Source organism: Suncus etruscus, chromosome 17 (genome assembly GCF_024139225.1).
Source record: "Suncus etruscus isolate mSunEtr1 chromosome 17, mSunEtr1.pri.cur, whole genome shotgun sequence".
NCBI classification, from domain to species: Eukaryota; Metazoa; Chordata; class Mammalia; order Eulipotyphla; family Soricidae; genus Suncus; species Suncus etruscus.
In genome coordinates, this window is record NC_064864.1 from 32,471,770 (window position 1) to 32,497,331 (window position 25,562).

Below are 25,562 nucleotides of genomic sequence, written 5' to 3' on the forward strand. Positions count from 1 at the left end.
CAACTTTTCTGAGTATAAAGTTTGTGTCATCTGATATTAGTATGGCCACCCCCGCTTTTTTAAGGGTGTTGTTTGCTTGAATGATTTTCCTCCAGCCTTTGATTTTGAGTCTATGTTTATTCTGACTATTCAGGTGTGTTTCTTGTAGACAGCAGAAGGTTGGCTTCAGTTTTTTGATCCATTTCGCCACTCTGTGCCTCTTAACTGGTGCATTTAGTCCATTGACATTGAGAGAAATAATTGTCATGGGATTTATTGCCATCTTTGTGTAGAAGTTTTGTGTGTTTTTTGTTCTGTCTTGTTTTTAGAGTAGATCTTTCAGTTTTTCTTTTAAGGCTGGTTTTGAGTCTGCAAAGATTTTGAGCTGTTGTTTATCTGTGAAGCCGTGTATACATCCTTCAAACCTGAAACTTAGTTTTGCTGGGTGCAGTATTCTTGGCGAAGCATTTATTTCATTGAGTTTTGCCACTACGTCCCACCACTGCCTTCTGGCCTTGAGTGTTTCTGGTGACAGGTCTGCTGTAAATTTCAAGGATGCTCCCTGGAATGTAATTTCCCTTTTCGATCTTGCTGCTTGCAGTATTCTATCTCTATCGGTGGGTTTCATCATGGTGACTAGGATGTGTCTTGGGGTGTTTCTACTGGGGTCTTTTTTAGCTGGTACTCTTCGGGCTTGCAGGATTTGGTCACATGTTTTCTTTAGCTCTGGTAGTTTCTCTGTGATGATGTTCTTAACCATTGATTCTTCTTGAAGATTTTCTTCTTGGGTCTCTGGAACTCCAATGATTCTAAAGTTGTTTCTGTTGAGCTTATCAAAGACTTCTATTTTCATCTGCTCATATTCTTTGAGTAAATTTTCCATTGTCTGATCATTTGATTTGAGGCTTTTTTCCAATCTCTTCTGCTGTGTAAAGTTGTTATGCATCTCGTCTTCTAAAGCACTAATTCTATCCTCAGCTGCTGTTAACCTGTTGGAAAGCTCATCCATTATGTTCTTCAATTCGTCTACTGAGTTTTTCAGACCTGTTATCTGATCTGATATTTCAGTTTGGAGTTTTCTGATTTCTATCTTCATATTCTCTTGATTTTTATTAGTGTTCTGATTTATACTTTCTTTGATCTCTGTTAGCAACCTCCATATTTCGTCTCTAAACTCCATTTCTGAAAGACTGCTTAGGTAGTTGGCCATTGTTGGGTCATCAGAGTTTCCATCTTCATTCTCTATGGTTGAAGTTGGTCTGCATAGTCTCCCCATTGTCATGCTTACGTGGGTTTTTCTACGTGCTGTGGTGGTACTCATTGGCTAGGTGGAGTGCCGGCCCCCAAACACTCACCTCAGCCGAGGCAAGCTGTCAGGGGATGCCTGGGGAAGCCCCCAAATGTCTCAAGACATCGGAAAAGAAAGTGCTAATGGGGTTTTTAGATGGGAGAATAGCACTAGAACTTTGGTAGAGAGAATGGTGATAATTATACAGAAAGATATGAAGCTAAACAACTGAAATTTTATAATATTACAAACCCATGACAAATCAATGAGAAATTAAAATCTTAAGTATCTAGGAGCTGAAACAATAGTACAGTGGATAGGGTATTTTTTCCTTTCGTAAGTTCACCTATGTTCAATCTACAGCATCCCATATAGTCCCCTAAGCCAGCCAGTAGTAATTCCTTCATGTATATTTAGGAGTAACTTCTGAGCATTGCCAGATGTGCCCCCCAAAGAAAAACATACCCCCAAAACCCAAAAATAAATATTATATACTTAATATTTTTTTAAAAAATATTTTGTGACAAGAATAGTTAAATATAATCTCTGGTTTGCTCATTCAGCTACTAGATTGTCCAAAACTGTAACTTGGTTGCCCTTTGTGACCAGAATGGGTATTTATAATAGCAAATTATTAAATACCTGATGAGACAAGCTAATTAAAGCCCACCATCTTTGCCATAAATGTGAGCCAACAGTCAGTTAACAAGACTCTGTGCTGTGCCATTTGAGCCATATCATCTTAGATTTCAGGTCACATGATCCTTGGCACTGTCTATGGTTCTCTGAGGCACCACCAGGAACAATCCATGAGCAACAAATCTAGCATAGCTCCTAAGCACTGCCAAGTATGGTCTAAAAATGGAAAGGTAGATCAGAGAGTTAGCTCAATAGGCTGAGCACACATGGAGGAGACACAAGTTCAATCCCCAGCACAACATATCCCTTGAGCAGCACTGAGAGTGGCTCCCTATGCACTGCCAGGTATGACTCCAAACCAAAAAATAACAACATTCAAACACAAAATCACAGGGTCAAGGAGATAGCTCAAAGGGCTGGCACTCATGATTTGCATGCAGAAAACCCTAGGTTTGATCCCAACAACACATGGTTCCCCAAGCATTACTGGGAGTGGATCCCGGACACTCCTTGGAAGTTCCCTCTAAGTACAAGGAGGAGGAATAGGAAGAAGAGGAAGAAAAGAGGAAGAGAAAAAGGAGGAAGAAGAAAAGGAAGAAAAAAAGGAGAAGGAGAGGAAAGAGAGAAGGGGGAAGGAAAGAGGAAAGGGAAGAAGAGGAGGAGAAGCCACCACCAAAATTAAGTATAAAAATAAATATTATGGGAAGAAATTCAGTAGATAGAATAAACTCTAGACAGAAGCTGAGGACATCACAAGGTTGGACTGAAATAGTGACACAAGAAGCTATACACAGAAATTGAGATGTTTAAAAAGGCACACAGGATCTTGAAGGCTATTTTGAGATGTATAACAAAAGATAATATGTGTTGCAACAGCAGAGGATAAAGAAATTGGGGAAATGCATATTTGAAGAGATAAGACATGAGAACTTTCCAGAATTGAAGGGCTTGTTCTCAGAGCACATTTTGAGAAATCGGGAAAAAAGGCAGAAAAAGAAAGCAGAAAAAAAAATCTATACTTGAAGAAATTGCAACAAGGCTGAAGAATGTGAAATGTAAAAAGCTGACAGATAAAAGACAAATTGCTAAGAACAACAACTTGGCTGATGACAGGTTTTCCATCAACAACTAGAACTTGAGAAGGGAGCAGGGGCTGGGGAAGGAGCTGGTTCAGAGATGGAGAAGCTGGTGGAAGGCTCTGGATTCAGTCCCCTCCAGTAACACTAAAGGGAGGGAGGCGAGAGAAAAGAAGTCCTGACTTCTAAATAACTGAAAATAAAAAATTCAATTTAAACTATTATGCCAGATAGACTATGAGTGATTTTTAAAAAAGGAACTTTTATACATCTGATGTCTAAAAGTCTAGCATATATAGACTCCCTAAAGTAACCATTTCACTTTGGTATGGTACGACATGAAAATGTTAAAATGTCTGACATGAAGAAAGCTTTTATACCTTCAGGTCCCTCATCACACAGAGCGGGGGGGGGGGTGTACCAGTGCTAATCAGGAGGAGGTGGAGAGAGTGATAGAGTATAGGCAAGTGTCTTTGGTATGATTTTGTTTCCTCTTTTTTTCAGAGTGGTGGGGGATTCAGTCTGTTGTACTATCCCTCCAACCCCTAGCCAAGCACTTCGTTTTTATGAATTCTTTAATTGAATCATCATGAGATACACAGTTACAAAGTTGTTCATGATTGAGTTTAAGTAATAAATGTAAAACACCCTTTACCAGTGCCCATTTCCTGCCACAAATGTCCCTAGTTTCCCTCCTGCCTCTATCCCCTGCCTGCCTCTGGAGCAGATATTTTCTTCTCTTATTCTCTTATTCTCTTATTCTCTTATTCTCTTATTCTCTTATTCTCTTATTCTCTCTCTCTCTCTCTCTCTCTCTCTCTCACACACACACACACACACACACACACACACACACATTTGCAATATTGTTACTGAGGGTGATTGTTACTGATAATGATGCCTATCACTTTATCTTCTTTCAGTATCCAATTCTTGTCCAGAGTGATCATTTCCAACTATCATTGTCATAGTGGCCTCTTCTCTGTCCTAACTGAATTCCTTAACTATTTGTAACGAACTTCATATCATGAATTGGTCCTCCTAGCTCTCATCACTTTGGTTCATTCCAGGAGTCTTTTTTGTTTATTTTAAATCAACATTCTAGCTTCCTCTGTTGTATGGAGGTGTTATGCAGCTAATCTTCCAGCTCACTGATTCTGTCCTCAGCAGCTGTTACTCCGCTGGTGAGTCCTTCCTGTTGCATTTTCATTTTGTCTGCCAAGTTTTTCAGTCCTGTTATTTCTGTTTGAGGTTTTCCTCATATCTACGCTCATATCATCTGGTAAAACAGAAATTTTAGGCCACAGAACTCTCTCCAGAGTCAGAGAGTACTCTTGTTTGGTTTGTTTACATTTTATGATTTGTATTTCAACTTGGACCATTTCTGCTGATGATCAAAATCACTGATCTTTTCTAATAGTGTCCAAATATGCTTATAATCATATCCTATAATCCATAACTTTTGACTTTGGAGAGTGTATTTTCTTTTTTGTTTGTTTGGTTTTGTTGAGACATTTGACTGTGTTCAAGGTTTATTCCTGGCCCTGTGCTCAGGGATTACTCCTGGTAGTGTTTCAGGACTACTGTATGTGGTGCTAGGGATTCAAACCAGGCACGAAGGTCTTACCTCTTTCCTGTACTATCTCTCTGGTCCCAGTGTTCTTTAGAATTACCTTATATTTTCTGAGCAGTAAATTTTCTTTTATGAAATTTCACATCCCTTCACCTGTGATATTTAACTTTTTATATAGATTTATTAATGAAATAATTCCTTTAAAATTAGACTGATCATAACAGCATGATACTGAAAAAAAGACAGACTTTCAGACCAATGGGTCAGAGTAGAATATTCAATGACAAACCCCCAGGTATATTAATATTTGAATGAATCAATTCAACAAATAGTGCTAAGATAATGTACAAGAAATTAAAGATTGAGCCATATCTAACACCTTACACAAAAGGTAAGACCTTGAGGTTCAAAGACCTTGAGATTAGATCTAAATTCATAAATTTCACTGAAGAAAACATAAGCAGAACATTCCAAGACTTAGATCTCAAAGGAGTTTTTAATGATAGGATGCCAATGGCAATGGTAAAGAATCAAATCTGAATGAATGGGACTACATCAAACTAAAAAGTTTCTATATGGCAAAAGAAACACAGGATAAAACTAACAGAAAGATAATTGAGAGGGAGAAAATATCTGCACTCAACACATTAGATAAAGGGTTGATACTAGGATATACAAAGTACTCACAAAGATTAATCTCCCAAAATCGAAAACCCCATCAATAAATGAGAATAAGAAATGAACAGATGCCTCTGTGAGAAAGACCAGCAAATGGCCAACAGGCACATGAAATAATGCTCATCATCATCAATTATCATTAGGGAAGTCCAAATCAAGACAACAATAAAATATCATCATACATCAGTGAGGATGGTGCATATCAAAAATATTGGGAACAATCTGTGTTGGTGGGGATCTGGTGAGAAAGGAACTCTCACTTGCTGCTTGTAGGAATGTTGTCAGGTTCAACCCCTAGGGAAAACAGTATGGAGAGTTCTCAGTAAACACAGAATTAAGCTGCCATATGGCCTAGCAATTTCAATTTTAGGTATCTATTTCCAGGAGAGATCCAAAATACTGTTACAAAAGGATGCATGCACACTGCTATTCATTGCAACGTTTAGTAAAGTAGCTAAGAGTTGGAATCAACCTAGATATTCATAACTATAAGGAATGACGTAATCATGTAAATTACCATAACTTGGATGGAACTGGAAGATATTATGTTAAATGAAATAAGTCAGAAGAAGGATATATACAGAATAATATCACTTGTATGTGGTATTTAGAATAACTGCATGAAGAAATGCAATGCTTTAAATAAGGGTTGTTGAGAACCCTATAGGCCCCAGAGTAGGAAAGAAATTGAATGAAGGAGAAACACAAACATGAAAGGATGAAGTATGGGGGACAATGGGTTTCAGGTTCATTGGTGGTGTTAAGAAAGTACAAAACTAAATATCCAAAACAACAATGAGATATCATCTTACACCAGTGAGGATGGCACATATAAAAAATAACGGGAACACTCTCTGTTGCCAAAGTTGTAGTGAGAAAGGAACTTTCCTCCACTGCTGATGAGAATGGTGCCTAATCCAACCACTCTGGAAAACAGTATGGAGGGTTCTCACTAAACTCAAAATTGAGCTGACATATGATCAAGCAACCTTCCTTTTGGGTATCTATCTATAGAACAGAAAAACATTCATTCAAAAGAATGTATGTGCAACACTATTAACTGCAGTATTCAGTACAATAGCTAAGACTTGGAATCAACCTAGATGCCCAACAACAAATGAATGGATCATAAAAGTGTGGTACAGGTATACAATGGAATACTACATAGTTATAAAAAATGATGCAATCATGCAATATCCAGCAACATGGATAGAATGAAAAGATTTTGTTAAATGAAGTAAATCATAAAAAGATAAACACAGAATGATATCACTTATATGTGGTATTTAGAATGACTGATACTATATTTATAAAATACTAAAGATTACCAAAACCTTCTAGAAACAATAGATTTGTATAGTAGAGTGGTAGGCTACATATATAAATTGGTATGCAAATATGCATGGCTTTTCTGTGTACAGATAATGAAAAACTAGAGATATTAAAAATTCCATTCACAATTGTGCCTCAGAAAAATCATGTATCTCAACTTAACAAAATAGATTAAAGATTTATACAAAGAAAACTACAAGGCATTGCTTTAAGAAAAAAAAGAGGACACAAGGAAATGAAGATATAAACTCTATTCATGGATTGAGAGGATTAACATAATTAAAATGGCAAGACTTCCCAAAGTATTTTATAGATGTAATGCAACCTCTATAAGAATACCCATGACATTTTTCAAACAAGTAGATCAAACACTCTCAAAATTCATTTGGAACAATTAACTTCTATGAATAGCAAAAGTAATTCTTGTGTAAAAGAAGATGAGAGAAATCACTATCCCCAACTTTAAGTTGTACTAAAAAGTAGTAGTCATTCAAACAGCACAGTACTGGAATAAAGACAAACTCTCAGATCAATGAAACAGATTTGAATATTCTGAGACTCACCCCATGAAAACTATTAATTAATCTTTATAAAGAAACAAGAAATATAAAGTGGAGCAAGAAAAGCCTTTTCAACAAATGGTGTTTGGAAAACTGGTGAATTATATATAAAACATGAACTCAGACCTCTCTTTAACACTATGCACAGATATAAAATCAAAAAGGATCAAATACTTTGATATCAGAGCTGATATCAAATGTACCACATGGTACATAGAGGAAAACATAGGAAAAACACTCTTTGACATTGAAGTTAAAGGCATCTTCAAGAATGAAACTCCATTGTCCAAACAAGTGGAAGCATAAACAAATGGGATAAACAAATGGAACTACTTTAAACTGAAAAGCTTCAGTACTTCAAAGTAAACAGTAACTAGAACACAAATAATATCCATAAAATATAAGATATTATTAACCCAATACCCAGCTGATAAGGGGTTAGTAGTATCTAAGATATAGTAGGTACTGCTAGAATTTAGCAGAAAAAACCTAACCCCATCAAAAAATGGGGAAAAGAAATGAACAGACATTTCCTCAAAGAAGAAATACAGATGGCCAAAAGGTATATGAAAATATGCTCCACATCATCAGTGAGATGCAAATCAAAACAATTATGAGAGGAGTACAGAGTAATATCACAGAGGTAGGGCATTTGCCTTTCATGCTGCTGACCCAGGATGGACCTGGGTTTGATCCCTGGCATCCGATATTTCCCCTGAGCCTGCCAGGAGATATTTCTGAGCTCAGAGCCAGGAGTAACCCCAGAGCACCATTGATGTGGTCCCAAAACTAAAAATCAAGCAAGCAAGCAAACAAACAAACAAACAACTATGAGATAGCATCTCACACCAAAGAGTCTATAACACATCACAAAACAAAACAAAACAAAACAAAACAAAACAAAACAAAACAAAACAAAAAAACAAGAACAACTACTTCTGGTGTAGATGCAGGGAGAAAGGGGCTCTCATTCACTGCTGGTGGGAATATAGACTGTCAGCCTTTTTGGAAAACAATACAGATATTCCCTCAAAACTAGAAATTGATCTTACATATTATCCAGAAATACCCTAGGAACTCAAAAACACCATGCAGAAAAACCTTCTACACTCCTGTTACAACACTATTTACTTTAGGCAGAATCTGGAAACAACCCAAGGGCCAGAGAACATATAGGTAGGTAAAGAAATTGTGATCTATATAATGGAATACTATGCAACTTTTAGTGAAAATCAAGTCATGGGGCCGGGCGGTGGCGCTGGAGGTAAGGTGCCTGCCTTGCCTGCGCTAGCCTAGGACGGACCGCGGTTCAATCCCCCGGCGTCCCATATGGTCCCCCAAGAAGCCAGAAGCAACTTCTGAGTGCATAGCCAGGAGTAACCCCTGAGCGTCACAGGGTGTGGCCCAAAAACCAAAAAAAAAAAAAAAAGAAAGAAAATCAAGTCATAAAATTTGCTTATACAGGGAGGCCAGCTTTTCTCAGGTATGGGGTTAGGGGACACCCCATGTCAGAGGCCTTCTCCCTAGCTTTGGGTGTGCTGGGAGGCTTGGCAGCCCCCAGCTGTTCCTCTGGACTCCAGGCCTTCCTTGGGTGCCGCTCAGGTGGCCTGAAGTGGGTTCCAGATGGACTCTTTAGGGGTCCTCAGGCTTCCCCCCCCATTCTAGGGGGGAGGAGCATGGAGAGGAGGCTGGGCAGATATCTGGCTTCTGGTTCTCTCTGATCCGGGAGGATAGCTCTTCCCAGGTACAGGGTTAGGGGACACCCCACGCCGGAGGCCTCATCCTTAGCTTGGGGGATGCTGGGAGGCTTGGCAGGCCCCCAGCCATTCCACTATTTCTCCCCTGGACTCCAGGCCTTCCCTGGGTGCCGGCTCAGGTGGACTCTATAGTGGTCCTCAGGTTTTCCCCCTTTCTCTCCTTACACTAAGGGAAGGATGCATGGGGAAGAGGGTGGGCCGATGCAGCACTGGTATATGTTGGGACATTCACTAGTAATTTGTTTTTCTTATTGGTCTTCATTTTAAAAACTATATACTAATACTATATATATTGAAAATAAAATGAGAGGATGGACTCTTAGGTTGGGAAGAGACCAGTAATCTTTTCCTACTTGTTTACTCTCAGTGGCCTCTTGGCCTCTTCCTTCCTTCATTGTGTAACTGTGGTTGCTACCATACTAGGTTTCTGATTAGTTCCACTCAAATGCATTTCCCGATATGAAACTGCAGGGAGTCATTTTGCAGACTCCAGAAGGCTAAATCACAGACCAAAGTGGTGTCCAGGATTCAGCACCCTCCTCCCAACTATTTCTAATGACATACAAGGGACATGTATATCTCCTTTGAATATTGTAGATATATTCCCTCAACCGCTATAACTATTATTGAACATCCCCTTAAACGGTGACAATTGTATCCACTGTTTTATGTTAGATTGTTTATTTTCCCCACTTTTTTTTTTTTGGTCACACCTGGCGGTGCTCAGGGGTTACTCCTGGCTGTCTGCTCAGAAATAGCTCCTGGCAGGCATGGGGGACCATATGGGACACCGGGATTCGAACCAACCACCTTTGGTCCTGGATCGGCTGCTTGCAAGGCAAACACCACTGTGCTATCTCTCCAGGCCCTATTTTCCTCACTTTTTATCTTTTCTTCTCTGTGAACTGTTCAATAAGGAATTTTGGTAAAAAGAGTCCCTCAGTTTAATGCTTATGTTTGAACCAAGTCACAGGGATTGTTGGACTTGTTCTTGCGGTCCCTATAGGCACTGATAATGCTACGTGGCATTATTCCTTGTTTGCATAGGCACATTAAAATGGAAAATACTATACATACAAATAAGTTCTTATCTAATAGAGATAGGAACACACAAATCTTGTAGTGCAATGGGACCTTACACCCTGAACATTGACATAATGACCTGGCACAGGTCTCAGATGAATGGGTATTCTCCCTTTACCGCGGAACCAGGGAAGTCATCTATGAAACATCCAAAGTTGTCTGTAACATCACCTGGAAGCAATTCTCTACCAGGGAAGACCTTACTGCTGCTCTGACATCGATCTACTCAAAAGAGTCTTCCCTTAACACTGAGAAGACTTAACTACAACAACAACCTGCTTACTGACCAGGGCTTTCTGCATAGCCCTTAATTGTGAGTTGAAATTAGAGGACGCTCCACAGCATCCTGACTTCAAAGTAGGATATGCAGGTTCCAGGATCTTTAATACATAAACCTGATGCCAACAACAGAGACTATGTGAAAAATAAAACTACAATGACCTGGACTGGACAAACTAGTTTGCCTGGAGCCTAGAGTTGGTCTTATGCCAGGAAATTTCAGGGGTAGGGTCTCCTTGTATTTAGACCAAGGCTTTTCCTTTCCATGTCCCCCATATTTGGTGGGCCTATGGAAATGATAATTGCCACTCTAACACCATTTTTACTGTGCTCCTTTGTTAAAAAATAAAACCCACTTAAACTTCTGAGGTTAACTTAAACTAATATGCATGTGCATGGAAATGTAAAAAACTACTATGCCTTCAAGTTTAAGAAGTTACATAAATTTTGTGGCTTTTGATTGCTTTGTGTACAGCTAAGAAATGTTATGATGTACTACAATCTGCGGTCTTGAGGGACAAAGTAATTGTACATGAGTTCTGTTTTATTTTTCTTAATGTTCTTTGACTGTAAGTTCAAAATTAAGGTGTCAGCAGGGGAATTTCTTCTGAGACCTTTCTTTTGGTGATTGTCCTTCCACTGTAACTTTACCTTGTCCTCTCTCTTTGCATGATTGTTCACATAATTAAAAATAAAGAAAAGAAAAAAGAAAAAAATAATAGGTAAAATTATTTTCCGAAGTGTAGTACATATCTTAACATTTATTATATACTACTATGATTTCTCTATGGTTATTTTGATGACCAATTTGTTTTTCGGTTGGAATATCCATTACATATGTAATTTTGTACATTAAAATTCTATTTAGCAAAAAAATTGCTTATATGTGAGTGTATATGAAGAGTATTATGTTGAGTAAAATTAGTCAAAGGAAAAGGATGAGATATAGAATAATGGCACTAATTTGTGGAACATAAGAAAACTTGAAATATGGTAATAATATCCAGAGACAATAGAGATGAAGGACAGGAATACCAATCCATGGTAGGATGCTTGCCACAAAAAGCAGTGGGTGCAATTAGGGTAAAGAAGAGTCCATTATGACGATGAAACCAATAATTTTGGACAAGAATTGGGTGCTGAAAGGGAATAAAGTGATACATATGCATGTTACCCATTCATTAATAATAGTGCAAACCAATGTCAGAAAGGGAAAACAAAGAGAAAAAGACAGCAACTGAGAGAGAAGTAAAATGCCTGCTCTAGAGGCAGACAGGGGGTGGTGGGTGGATGGAAAATTGGGAACACTGGCAATGGGAAAAATGAACTTTTGCAGGATGGTACACATAGAATGTACACATTCTATGACAAAAACTCAATCATAAGCAACTTTGTAATCATGGTACTTAAATTATTATTTTGAAAAGCTTCAACTTTTTATTTAGGATTCAAAACAATGTAAACCATTAAAAGTGATGAATTGAACTTCATTAAAATTATGTTATTTCATTCTGAAAAAAATAATATAAAAGATAGACTTTGGGCAGGTCCCTGCCCTTTCACACGGGCGCCTAGCCGGGCACATCTCCCGGAGACCCCAGACGCCGGCCGAAAGGCCTGCGCGGGTCCCTGCTCCTTTACACGGGCGCCTAGCCCGCCAAATCCCGCGGAGACTCCAGACGCCGGCCCGGGAAGCCTGTGCGGGTCCTTGCCCTTTCACACGGGCGCCTAGCCCGCCACATCCCCCGGAGACCCCAGACGCCGGCCCGGGAGGCCTGCGCGGGTCCCTGCTCCTTCACGCGGGTGCCTAGCCCACCACATACCCCGGAGACCCCAGACGCCGGCCTGGGAGGCCTGGGTGAGTCCCTGCTGCCTCACGCGGGAGCCTAGCCCAGCACATCCCCCAGGGACCACGAGCGCCTGCGAGAGTGATTTGGGTAAGTCCCTTCCCCCGGGTGGGCACCTGGAACGGCAACTTGAGCAACCCGAATAGACGGGGGGAGATAGGGCCAGCCTTCTGGACTCGCAGGTGACCTAGAGCAGTCCAACCCCCTGGACCCTGGAGTGGACCAGGGACTCCCCAAGGGCGAGGGCAGAGCCTGAAGGGTCGGACTGAGGGAACTCCTTCAAGGGAAACTTGGAGGGGGGAGAGCTCCATTGACTCCCAGAGAAAGGAGGGGGGATTGGGAGCTAGGCTCAATAGCGCCAGCAACCAGTGTGGCCAGGAGTGGAACTGCACCGCTGACAGAAATAAGGAGTAGAAAAGCTATAATACCCACTGCAGGAAGGCTGAACTCTAGGTAGCAAAGGGGAGGAGAAAGAGCTAGGTTCAACAAACCCACCCAACAGCACCCTCTAGAAACACCTTCAGGAAGGGGACCAAAGCAGGCCGAAATTAGAAGCCACAGCACTCCAAAACACACCATTAAATACAAAGAATTATGCGTAAATCAAGGAAATCCCTAATATCTGGAGACAACATGACAAACCCTATTAAGTTTCCAAGTCCACCAAAACGCACAGATCCATGCGAAGAAGACCTAAAAGCGGTCATGAGGAAGGAAATGCAAGAATTACTAAAACAGATGAAAGAAACCCTAGCAACCGAGTATAAGAAAGCCATGGATGAAAGAATCAGCCAAATTAAAGAAGAAATGTCAAAGAACATGAGAGATTCCATACAAAAAGAAGTGAAGGATTTAAAAGACAAAGTAACAAGCCTTACGAGCAGAAACACAGAGTTGGAGAAGCACATCGAAGAACTCGAAGGAAAACTGCAATCAAAAAATGATCAAGAAACCAACAAAGAAATAAAAGGCAAAGCACTGGAAGGAAAAATCCAATATCTAATGAACAAAGACAAAAGAAACAATCTAAGAATTGTGGGTATACCAGAAGGGGAGGAAATAGGGAAGGGGGAAGAACAGGTAGTCAGGGAGATAATAACAGAGAACTTTCCCACCCTCTGGAAAGACAATTCAGGACAAATCCAGGAAGTCAAGAGAGTCCCTAATAAAATAGACCCTAATAAACCCACACCAAGACACATAATAATCCAAATGGCAAAAAACAAAGAGAAAGAGGAACTCCTAAAAGCAATAAGGGAGAAAAAAAACCTCAAGTACAAAGGAAAAGACATAAGAATCAAACCAGATCTCCCATTTGAAATAATTCAAGCAAGAAGACGGTGGAATGACATATTTAAACGACTGAATGAAAGAAATTTCCAACCCAGGGTCCAATACCCAGCAAAACTATCATTCATATGGGAGGGCAGACTAAAAACATTCTCAAATATGAAAGAACTTGAACTATTTGTGCAAACTAAGCCGATCCTAAGCGACTTACTCAGAGATGAATTACACAATCCAAACCCCCGATTGTAACAACAACCACCCCACACAATACAACTGCACAACAGTCCTCTCTATCAATAATTTCCCTAAATGTTAACGGACTAAACTCTCCGATTAAAAGACACATAGTAGAGAACTGGGTTAGGAAAAATAAACCGGACTTCTGCTGTCTACAAGAAACACACCTACAGTTACAGGATAAGCACAGGCTTAGAATAAAAGGATGGAAAGTAATCATCCAGGCCAATGGAAAACAAAAAAGAGCAGGGACAGCAATTCTTATATCAGACCAAATTGTATTCAACCTCAAGAAAGTGATCAGAGACAAAGAGGGTCACTACTTACTGATCAGGGGAACATTAGATCAAGAAACACTAACCCTGGTCAATATATATGCACCTAGTCTAGAGTCAGCAAAATATGTGAGGCAATTACTGGCAAACCTGGAGAAACACATGAAGGGAAATGTGATAATAGTAGGGGACCTGAATACTCCACTATCACCACTGGACAGATCCACCAAACAGAAAAATAGCAAAGAAATAAGAGCTCTAAATGAAAAATTAGAAGATTTAGGGCTAATAGACTTATATAGGGCCCTCCATCCCCAGAAAGCAGAATACACATTCTTCTCAAACCCACATGGAATCTTCTCCAGAATAGACCATGTCTTAAAATACAAAGCCAACCTATATAAGACCACAAAGGTAAGGATCATTAGAAGTACCCTTTCAGATCACTATGCAACAGAGGTTAAAATTGATATCAAGAAGAAGCAATGGAGAAAAACTAATACCTGGAGATTAAATAACATGCTGCTCAACAACACCTGGATCAAAGAACAACTCAAGGAAGAAATAAAAAGATTCCTTGAGACAAATGACAATGAAGAGACAACATGTCAAAATTTATGGGACACAGCAAAAGCAGTAATTAGGGGGAAACTCATAGCAATACAGGCCTATGTCAAGAAACAGGAAAATAACAAAACCAACAGTTTAAAAGATCACCTCAAAGAATTGGAGCAACAGCAACAGAGAAATCCAACCACAACCAGAAGGCAAGAAATAATAAAAACCAGAGCAGAAATAAACAACATCGAAACTAAGAAAACAATACAAAAAATCAATGAGACCAGGAGTTGGTTTTTCGAAAAAATAAACAAGATAGACAAACCATTGGCAAAACTCACCAAAAAAAAAGAGGGAAAACACCCAAATCAGTAGGATCACAAATGAAAGGGGAGAGATTACAACAGAACCCCAAGAAATACAACATATCATGAGATCATATTATGAACAACTATACTCAACTAGGCTAGAGAACCCAGTAGAAATAGACAGATTCTTGGACAAACACCCTCTTCCAAGTCTGGAAAAGGAAGATCTAGAAAGTCTAAACAGTCCAATCACCTCAGAGGAAATTGAAGATGTAATTAAAAAACTCCCTAAGAACAAAAGCCCAGGCCCAGATGGATTTACAGGTGAATTCTATCAAACATTTCAAGAAGACTTACTACCACTTTTCCATAGGCTTTTCCAAACCATAGAAAAAACAGGAATCCTCCCCAACTCCTTTTATGAGGCTAATATCACACTCATTCCCAAAGAAGGCAAAGACACCACCAAGAAAGAAAACTACAGACCAATCTCACTAATGAACATAGATGCAAAAATTCTCAACAAAATCTTAGCAAACCGAATCCAACACTTCATCAAAAAGATCATTCATCACGACCAAGTGGGATTCATACCAGGAATGCAAGGGTGGTTCAACATACGCAAATCAATCAACATGATACATCACATCAACAACATGAAAGACAAAAACCACATGATCATATCAATCGACGCAGAGAAGGCGTTTGACAAAATCCAACATCCTTTCATGCTAAAGACACTCAGCAAAATAGGATTAGAAGGAACCTTCCTCAAGATAGTTACAGCTATATATGAAAAGCCTATAGCCAACATTATACTTAATGGCGAGAAACTAGAAGCATTCCCACTAAGGTCAGGAACTAGACAAGGCTGTCCACTCTCTCCACTCTTATTCAATATAACCTTAGAAGTCCTAGCAATAGCAATCCGACAAGAGAAGGGAATCAAAGGAATTCAAGTAGGGAAAGAGGAACACAAGCTATCTCTATTTGCCGACGATATGATGATCTACATCAAAAACCCTAAAGAGTCCACAGTAAAACTCCTAGAAACAATCAACCAATACAGCAAAGTGGCTGGATACAAAGTAAATACACAAAAGACAGTAGCGTTTCTATATACAAACAATGATGTTGAGGAGAGAGAGATTAAAAATACAATTCTATTCAAGATAGTATCAAAAAATATCAAGTATCTAGGAATCAACCTTACAAGAGAAGTGAAAGACCTATACCAGGAAAACTTCAAAACACTTCAGAAAGAAATTGAAGACGATCTGAAGAAATGGAAGAACATCCCATGCTCATGGATAGGTAGAATTAACATAGTCAAAATGACTATCTTACCCAAACTTCTATATAGATTTAATGCAATCCCTATCCAAATCCAGACACAATTCTTTAAAGAAATAGAACAATCAATCACAAAATTCATCTGGAACCACAAAAGAGCCAGGATAGCCAAACACATATTGAAAAACAAGAAGCTGGGAGGCATCTCCTTACCTAACTTGAAACTATACTATAAAGCCATAGTAATTAAAACAGCATGGTACTGGAACAGAGACAGGACCTCAGACCAGTGGGTCAGAACAGAATTCCCAGACATAAACCCCCAGATATACAGCCAACTAATATTTGATAAAAGAGGCAAGAATCTGAAATGGAACAAAGAAAGCCTATTCAACAAATGGTGTTGGTACAACTGGAAAACCACATGTAAGAAAGTGAAAATCGACCCATATCTCACCCCTTATACAAAAGTCAACTCAAAATGGATCAAAGACCTTGAAATCAGACCCGAATCTATAAAGTTTATCGAGAATAAAATAGGCAGAACACTCGAAGACCTATATATCAAAAAGGTCTTTGAGAATGGAGCACCAATGGCAAGAACTTTAGCATGTAATATAAACAAATGGGACTACATCAAACTAAAAAGCTTCTGCATGGCAAAACAAACCCTACTTAACGCAAGAAGACAGCTAACAGAATGGGAAAAAATCTTTTCACTCGACATATCAGATAAAGGCCTGATATCTAGAACATACAAAGCACTCAGAAAGCTGAGACCCTCAAAACCAAATAAAGCCATAAAAATATGGGGAGATGAAATGAATAGACACTTCTCTGAGGAAGACAGAAGGATGGCCAACAAACACATGAAAACATGCTCACCTTCACTCATCATCAGGGAGATCCAAATCAAGACAACAATGAGATACCACCTTACACCAGTGAGGATGGCTCACATCAAAAATAATGGAAACAACCTTTGTTGGCGGGGATGCGGTATGAAAGGAACTCTCATCCACTGCTGGTGGGAATGCCCCCTAGTCCAACATCTATGGAGAAAAGTCTGGAGAGTGCTCAAAGAACTCAGAATTGATCTGCCATTAGACCCAGCAATTGCTCTCCTAGGCATATACCCACAAGATGGAAGGACATTCATTCCAAAATACGTATGCACCCCACTATTTATCGCAGCACTCAGTATAATAGCCAAATCGTGGAACCAACCTCGATGTCCAACAACAGATGAATGGATCATTAAGATGTGGTACATATACACAATGGAATATTACATGGCAGTCAGAAACGATACAATCACAGACTTTGCAGCAACATGGATGGACTTAGATCATGTTATGTTAAACGAAGTAAGTCAGAAGACAAAAGATAAACACAGAATAGTGGCACTATTCTGAAACACCTAGAACATATAGTTTAAACACAACTAATACCTAACAATCAAATAACAGGGTTTAACAGAGTAGAAACTTCGAACACTGTAACACTCAACATATACGTGGGAGCAGTGTCCAAAATTCATGAAAAAGGAGCAACACAAACACTTGACAACACATTATACCACAAAGAAAACAGCAACAACAGAAACAACAGCATTAAGAGAACAGGTATGTATTCAGACTTCCAAAACAAAGGCCCACAATAATCCCTTAGAGTTCGTATACAGGAACACAAGTATAGAACACCAAGGGAAATCACGACTGCAATGGCAACATACCATAACACTATGTTTTAATGCCTTTATCTTACTATATTTTAAATAACCTCTCAGCTTTTCTGCCCACAGGCGCCCTTGGATACAAAGGGCGGACAAACTAAGATGGCAACTCGGGATACCACACGAGATACCATACATAGCATGCACTACGAGAGGGCCACGAGAAAACTCTCTAACATATACTTTATCTCTAGGTTATACCTTCTTTTAGGAATTGAAGCACGTGACCAGTCAGACCACCGAAGCAGTGCCTGCGATGTACAGACTTAAACTACAGGCTCTATTCTTCGAACACATTCAACCTAACCAGCATTCCCTTGCTATTCTCTCCTCTCTTCTCACTACTTTTTTTTTTAATTCTATTCTTCTCTTTACTTTTTCCCCTTTCTCTTCTCCTTTTCTTTCTAAGGTATTTTCTCTTTTCTCTCCCTGCATACCCCTCCCATATACCTTCCCCTGTCTCCCCTCTGGAAATCCAACTATCCCTTCACCCCTCAATTCCATCCAGATCTCCCACCATATTAAAACTCTTCGCCCTAATCCTCAATCTATTAGGCATCAAGACCGACCTCCTACCCAACGAAACAGTACCCAGCACCCAGGCGAGGGGACACCCAGTCAAACCCACACCTCGTCTCCTGCAAGAAAAGACAGCCAACTCCCTGCGGACTCATGCTGTGCGGCCTTCCCTACCAACTCCCCCTAACGTGGACTGTTTCTTGAAACCGGACCTAGGTCCAAAAGTATCCCCAACGCAAGAACTCTTCCAAGACCTCCCTGCCGCAAATTTTTACCAATCTGAAGATGGTCAGGGGGTGGGATAGGAAGATGCCTGGGAACCCACACACCACAAGAAACACCCAAAAGACAATGGGAAAAACTGTACCTCCAACATTGGCATAAGACTGGTAATACACCACCTCTTTACCTACTCTCCCCCAAATGTAAGGTAGTCTTTTGCACCACTTTGGTCCTTTAAAAACCTCACTAACTCACCTTAAATTTTTTTTAATTTTTTTAATTAATTAATTTATTTTTTAAATGTTTGTCCTACATATACATTTGTGAGCGCATACATTTTTGTTTCCTTTTTTTTTCTTTTTCTTTTTCTCCTCGCTTTTGGGTATGTGACCTCTTTCTGTTATCCCCTCTGTCCACCCACAAATACACAGACATTATAATGTAGCACCACTTCCCCCTGCAAAGGCACACCAAATAAAGGGGAAATCTTACATATAAAAAAAAAAAAAGAGCTCTTGTCTACTAGAGATGGGAACTCATAGTTGTTTATAATACAGGGATATCTCCTACCTTGAAAATATGTCATGTGGAATCAACTTAGACCTCAGGTGTTTAGATACCATTCATCCAGCCTTGAACCCTGGATCCCAGACATAGAAACGGCACAGTTCCTCACAACAGCGGCAAGAAACAAATCCCAGCCGGGACAGCCTTAATACTGCGGGGTCAACAACAAGGGCCAACTCTAACATGATTTCCTGACAATGAGGAAAATCCGAGCATCCTGACCTTAGAGCAGATTAACCTACCTTACCAGCTAACGACAAGACAAAACCAGAAGTCTTGGCACCCTTTGGTAGGTCCAAAAGCCAAGATCGTGATTTATAGTTGACTGGCTGCTAGAACTACGACCAGACGGTATACATCTTGGGACCAAAAAAAAAAAAAAAAAAAAAAAGCCCTAGTTTAGGGTTTGAACTATGACCTGCACAATAATCAGGATCCCCAGTCCCAAAGGTCCGGCAGAGAAAATTGTAACGGAACGGGACTTTTGGAAGCACAAAGAAAGACGCTATCCTAGGTGCCACCCTAGGATCAGTGCAAAGACCAAGATCACCAACCACAGAAGATGGATTAAAATGACACGGAGGTAACAGAACCTCTAGAACCACAAAGACTGACTTCATCATAAGTCCCACCTCAGGATCTGTGCAGATACTGAGACCTCTAAACACAGAACAGAAATCTTCCACACACCAAAAAAAAAAAAAACCACCACCGGGAGAGTAAAGGTTCCTGAGCAAAGTCTAGTGTTGATCCCATGACAGTATGCTCCAAGGACGGAGAAACCCCATATCTCTTAGGCCAAGTGAATTCCTTTTCGAATGACCCCAATATTTACTGTGCCTGGGCAGGAGGGAAAAAATAAAAATACAAAAAGCACAAAACCTTGGTTATTATCTATATATTTTTTTACCTCCATTTATTATTGTTATTATTATTTTTATTCACCTATCTATTTTGGTCGATTTCTCTGTTTGGGAGTGATTATTGAAATTGTCCCCAATCATACTTATATTTTCTCTTCCTTTCTTTTCTTTCGTTATGTGCTATGCCATGTTTCTCATTTCAAGACCATGGCGTGTTTTGTTTGTTTGTTTGTTTTTGTTTGGTTTTTGTTTGTTTTGCTTTTTGTTGTTTGTTTGTTTGCCTGTTGTTTTTTTTTTGTTTTTTGTTTTTGTGGTGCTTATCGATATAGCTCAAGCCCTCACTGGATATTTGACACTTCTTTTGGTACTGGTGGAGTGTTTCACCTTCTTTTTCTCCATCTCTCAAATCGATGATGAGAGCCTCTGGAAGGATTCCACCCAGTTTCGGGGTATTAGACCCTTACCCCAGTTTATTACTTTTCTCTTTTTCAAACAAAACCACGCAACTTGAACTAGCTAGTCCTGCCTCCAGTTAGAGGGGGAACTAAGGGAGGCATCAAGACCAAACAGGTGCAAGACTACTAAGTTGTGGGTTAGATACAGAGGGGACCACATATTCTAGCCGACCTGGGGTGAGGGAAGAGGAAATGGGAGGTAGGACAGAAACGGAGGTGTAGGGAGGACAATTTGGTGATGGGAATCCCCCCTGATTTTATGTAAATATGTACCTAAAATATTATTGTCAACACTATGTAAACCACTATGATCAAAATAAAAATTAAAAAAAAAAAGATAGACTTTGGTAGTTATGAAACATGTATCTAATAAGGAACTTGTATGAAGTTTATAGAAGGAATGCTTACACATTGTAATGGCATCAATAAGTCATGCTTTTTTACACTTCTTAACTTGAAGTAGCTTTTGAAATATGTAGTGTTGAATGATAGCCTTTGTAGACTTTATAGTTTCACCAGTTGATAATCTTTCAAAACTCTAGTACAATGTCACAATCAAGATATTGATATTGACAGTCAAAAATATTTCAATCCCAAAGTTTCCTGATTTACCCCCCTGTTGGCGGGGAATGTCAGCAGGATACCTGCTAATATAAATATAAACTGGTATCTGTTTATACTGAATATATGTTTAAAGATTTTTTTTAATTTGAGGCACTGTGAGTTATAATACTGTTACTAACAGAATTTCATGCATAAAACATTCTCACATTACACCCTACACCCTCCTTCAGTGTCCTCCTCCGCCCCATTCCCCAGACCCCTGCTGTTGTAAACACAGTTCTGTATTTAATAATTCTATTCTTTGCTCTTGGGAGAACTCCTTGGCATTTTCCCCACACTGATAGGCTTCAAGCACCTACTCTGCAAGTGTGAGGCCTGGGGTCAATCTCCTGTGCCACTGAGTTTCTGTACTCCCAGCATCTCACACAAATGCTGCCATACCATACATAACAAGGTGGATACAAAGAGCAAGAAAAAGCGAACATATGTCAGTACCATGACCAGGACCTGCTATCTCCTAGCCAGGCAGTGTCTGTGCAACACAGTGATCCCCTGCAAGCACACCAGGAGGCTTTAAAAGGTGCAACTCCAGGCAAGTTCCACAGCTCAGAGTTGCATATACTGCAGCCTGACGTCCCCCCAGTGAACACCCAGCTAGGCACATTTATGTTGGACCCTATCATTACAATAAAGTGAAGAAGTACAAAGTTCTTTCAATTAGAATTTTGTTTTTCAGGAGTATCTATTCTGCTAATCAGCCTATCTATTGAGGTTTAAAGTAATATTTTCTCTGTTTATCTCTGTTTGAGACCACACTTGGCACTGCTCAGATGTTATTCCTGGTGATTCGCTGGGGGCCATGTGATACCAGGGATCAGATTCAGGAATTACAAATGCAAAACACATGCATAGATTTTACAATTTCAGAAGAACAAACCATCCCTGTCCTCTGAAGCTAACCATAGATATTATAAGTCTTTCCCTAGCACCTGCTCACATATTCATAGACTCCGGATCCCTTCTTTTTCACAGGTGGGCATCCTGTGTGCTGAGCAAAACAACTGGGTCTTCCTGGCCTGTTTGAAGGTGCCTGTGGAGAATGCCGAAGGGGAAGTGTATTCCAGCTGTAGAACATGGGCTCTCGGGCCCGGAGAGATAGCACAGTGGCATTTGCCTTGCAAGCAGCCGATCCAGGACCAAAGGTGGTTGGTTCGAATCCCGGTGTCCCATATGGTCCCCCGTGCCTGCCAGGAGTTATTTCTGAGCAGACAGCCAGGAGTAACCCCTGAGCACTGCCGGGTGTGACCCAAAAACTAAAAAAAAAAAAAAAAAAAAGAATATGGGCTCTCTGGGCAAGTCCAGTACCTCCAAAAGGTAAAAATCTATGGGAACTGCTCAACTGCAGAGAGAGCCCAGAACAGATCACCACAGAAGCAGAAATGCTAGTGTGTTTCCCAAGGTGAGAAAGGTGGTCTTGTTGACACAGGTTTGTCCCTTTGGTGAGTGACCCTGGACAAATAATTTCATGTGAACCTTGATTTCCTCACCTTTAAAATGGGAGTAGCCCCAATAAGCAAACACACCATGAAGGTTAACCTATGTGGCAATCCGTGCAAAACACTCAGCTAAACAACTGGCACACTCTAGAGGTAATTGTAGCTGTGTTTACTTTTTGACAACTGAAATGCTCCTGGGGTAAAATTCAAAGTATACTGTATTTTTTGCTTTATAAGATGCACCTGATCATAAGATGCACATAGTTTTCTAATGCTCTCCTCCCCTGCACTCAGGCTTCAGCTCCAGGCAGCATTCGTTCCATAAGATGCATTTTGGGATGGGGGGAGTGTGTTTTGTTACGAAAAATACAGCACTTCCTAAAGTTGCACTTGTGGCTTTAACATTCCTGTTTCTACCTTCTGGTTAGTTTATCTGTTAGGTTGTCCCACTCCATCATGGCTAGTATTTCTGGATCTGCTCTAGAGACTCACATGTCCTGGGTATCTTTCAAGCAACAACCCCAGGCTTTTTTTTTTGTTTTGTTTTGTTTTTGTTTTGTTTTGTTTTTCCTGTAGCCCTCTGCATTTGCCACCAAAATAACTCACAACTCCATGAATCACTATGTCTATGGTATCTCCAGAGGGGCTCATGAATGGGAAAAGCCATACAAAAACACAAACTTCTTTCACCATAGACTCAGTGCTGAGCACAGCAAAAGTGCTCTGAGAAGGGGTAAATGAATAAAGGACTTGTAAAAAGTAAATTATTTCTTCTGTGCTGCAGCTCCGCCGGCATCTTTGCTGGGAGGTAAAACCTACAAAAGGCCAGTAGGAAGATGCCAGTGGTTTTCTAGTGGGAAGGTGCCAGTGGTTTGCACACACAGGCCAGTACTAAGAAAAACCATATAGCAAAGGTGGCATTTGCCCTCCATGTCAGCTTCTCCTGCTCTTTTTCCTGTCCCTGTTAAGCCAACTGCTGAAGGTTGTTGAAGGATGAATCCTTCATTTTTACATGGCAAAATGAAGACAGAAAGTATCTCATGAATCTTGCTTTTATTTCTGTTATTTGGTTTTCTACTTTACACATGAGCTATGGCCATATTTTACACAGAATCTGATATACCTCATTAGGGTATGCCCCATAAAACTGAGCACAAATAAATCATGGAGCAGGGTTGTGCTTCACCTGATAAGTTATTGCTAAAATCTCTATTTCTATTAGCACAAAAGCAACTATTCCTCAGATCTACAGATGTACAAGAACAGGGTAAACGCTAGCCAGTTCTGCCAGGATGGGACAGACTGGAGACAAGGTTGCCAGCCTCGACAACTGTCTGCTAATAAAATTACTGACACTTAGGGAGATGCCACCCCCAAATTTCTAGGGCAGCTGGAGAAATACTTCAAAACAAGCTCTCTTTTCTTAGCCTACACCCCTGCTTGCTCAATTCTAATAGAATTTGGAAACAAACGAACAAACAAAAGAAAACAAGGCCCAAAGTGGTATAATCCTGAAGCCAGCAGTGACTATTCTTTGGCCTCAATAATCTTTTTTATTCTGGGGAGGGGAATCCCATCACCCATCTCCTAGGCACGGGCAACTAGCTAGTCCCCAGTATTCCCAGAGAGCACTACTGCAAGACCCCAACAGGTCTTGCTCAGCTTTTAAAATGTCTTGCCCTCAAAGGCCTGGAGATTGAAGGCTGTATCTAGAAACTTCTTCAGAGATACCAGGTGAGTGTTTCTGTTCCCCGTGGCTGGAGCAGCTGCTGGATCACGGCCAACGTACCTGGAGAGAAGACATGAGTTAATGGAAGGACAGAACCTTGATTTTCCCCTATCTCAAAGTCTATCAGACTTTATCATGCTCCTGGTGTTGAAAGATAGAATCTGAAGGCCTTAGAGGCTCAGTATCTGGCCTACAGTGAAAGGAAGGAGGCTATCTAGTTCAGATATAGTTGTGAGACAAAAACAAAGGTGCTCCCCTCACCCCCATTATGTACCATATGGGCCGTGCCCGGCTCAGGATGGTCATGAAGCGTGGGCTGATGTAGTCATAGTAGCCCATGTTCTTGTGCTCCTCCTGGCACCACACCAGCTCTGCATTTGAATACTTCTCTGCCTCTTGTTTAATGAGGTCAAAGGGGAATGGAGAGATCTGCAGCAGGTAGGGAGAAAGGGGAGTATAACAAGGGTGCCCATGGCTAACCTGCCAACCCATGGCCCATGGCCAACCTGCCAACCCTTCCTGCCAAGAAGTGTGGTGGCAGTTTGTCCTCACCTATCACCTGATGTAATGAGGTTTAGGCATACCTGCTCCAGGCGCGTGATGGCCACCTGGCTCTCCAAACCCTGGCTGTTCCGCTCCTTCACCAGGTCATAGTAGACCTTGCCAGTGCAGAAGATGAGGCGCCGTACCTGCTCAGGGGACTTCGATGCAGCTCCATCCTCTGGAATCAGCCGGAGGAAGCTAGTCCCTAGGGACAGCAGGATGGAGCCATAAGCTTCTGGAAGGGACTGAGTTTATGGGGGAGCCAGCAGGACACCCTAGCACCATCAGACTCTTCCACACTCTGAACTAACCTTGGGCTTAGGCCTGTGATGTGATTCTTTTGAGCCCAAACACAACAGAGGAGAAAGGACAGTCTAAGCTGTCGCTCAGAAGTGGAGAGAGAAAGGTAAGAGCCAAGGGACCAGCAGCTACAGGGGATGGTCAAGTGAGGAGTGCCTGGGGGTAAACTCTGGAGGGAACGAAAGCAAAGATGCCTCACCCCAACTGTGAGCTTCATTCTGCCTAGACCCACTCCCCATGACACCCTGCCCATCTCCTGCCATCTACTACTATTTAGATGGTGCACAGTTTTTCTTAGCTTTCTCCATTTGCAATCCCCTTTCCTTCTTTTGTTTTGTTTTGCTTTGGGAATTCTTGACCATATCTGGTTACTCTGCACTCAGGAATTACTCCTGGCAGTGCTTAAGGGACCATCTGGTATGCTAGAGATCCAGGTCATATATGTGCAAAGCAAGTGCCCTTCCTTTTATCACACTCCCTTTTCAACCAAGAAATGCACCCAGGTAAGCCTTGCTGC

At 40.6% G+C, this 25,562-nt stretch overlaps 1 protein-coding gene across 1 annotated transcript in view; it reads right to left on the reverse strand.

Moving 5' to 3' along the window:
* Positions 1-23,509: 23,509 nt before the first annotated feature.
* The window catches only part of OGDHL (oxoglutarate dehydrogenase L), a 28,809-nt gene continuing 26,756 nt past the window's right edge, over positions 23,510-25,562 (reverse strand). Inside the window, exons 22-24 of the mRNA XM_049790768.1 lie at positions 24,787-24,950; positions 24,477-24,631; positions 23,510-24,262 (exon numbers count right to left, since the gene is read on the reverse strand). Of these exons, the coding sequence (XP_049646725.1) occupies positions 24,139-24,262; positions 24,477-24,631; positions 24,787-24,950 (443 nt within the window). The 3' untranslated portion in view covers positions 23,510-24,138. The remainder of the gene's footprint in view (positions 24,263-24,476; positions 24,632-24,786; positions 24,951-25,562) is intronic.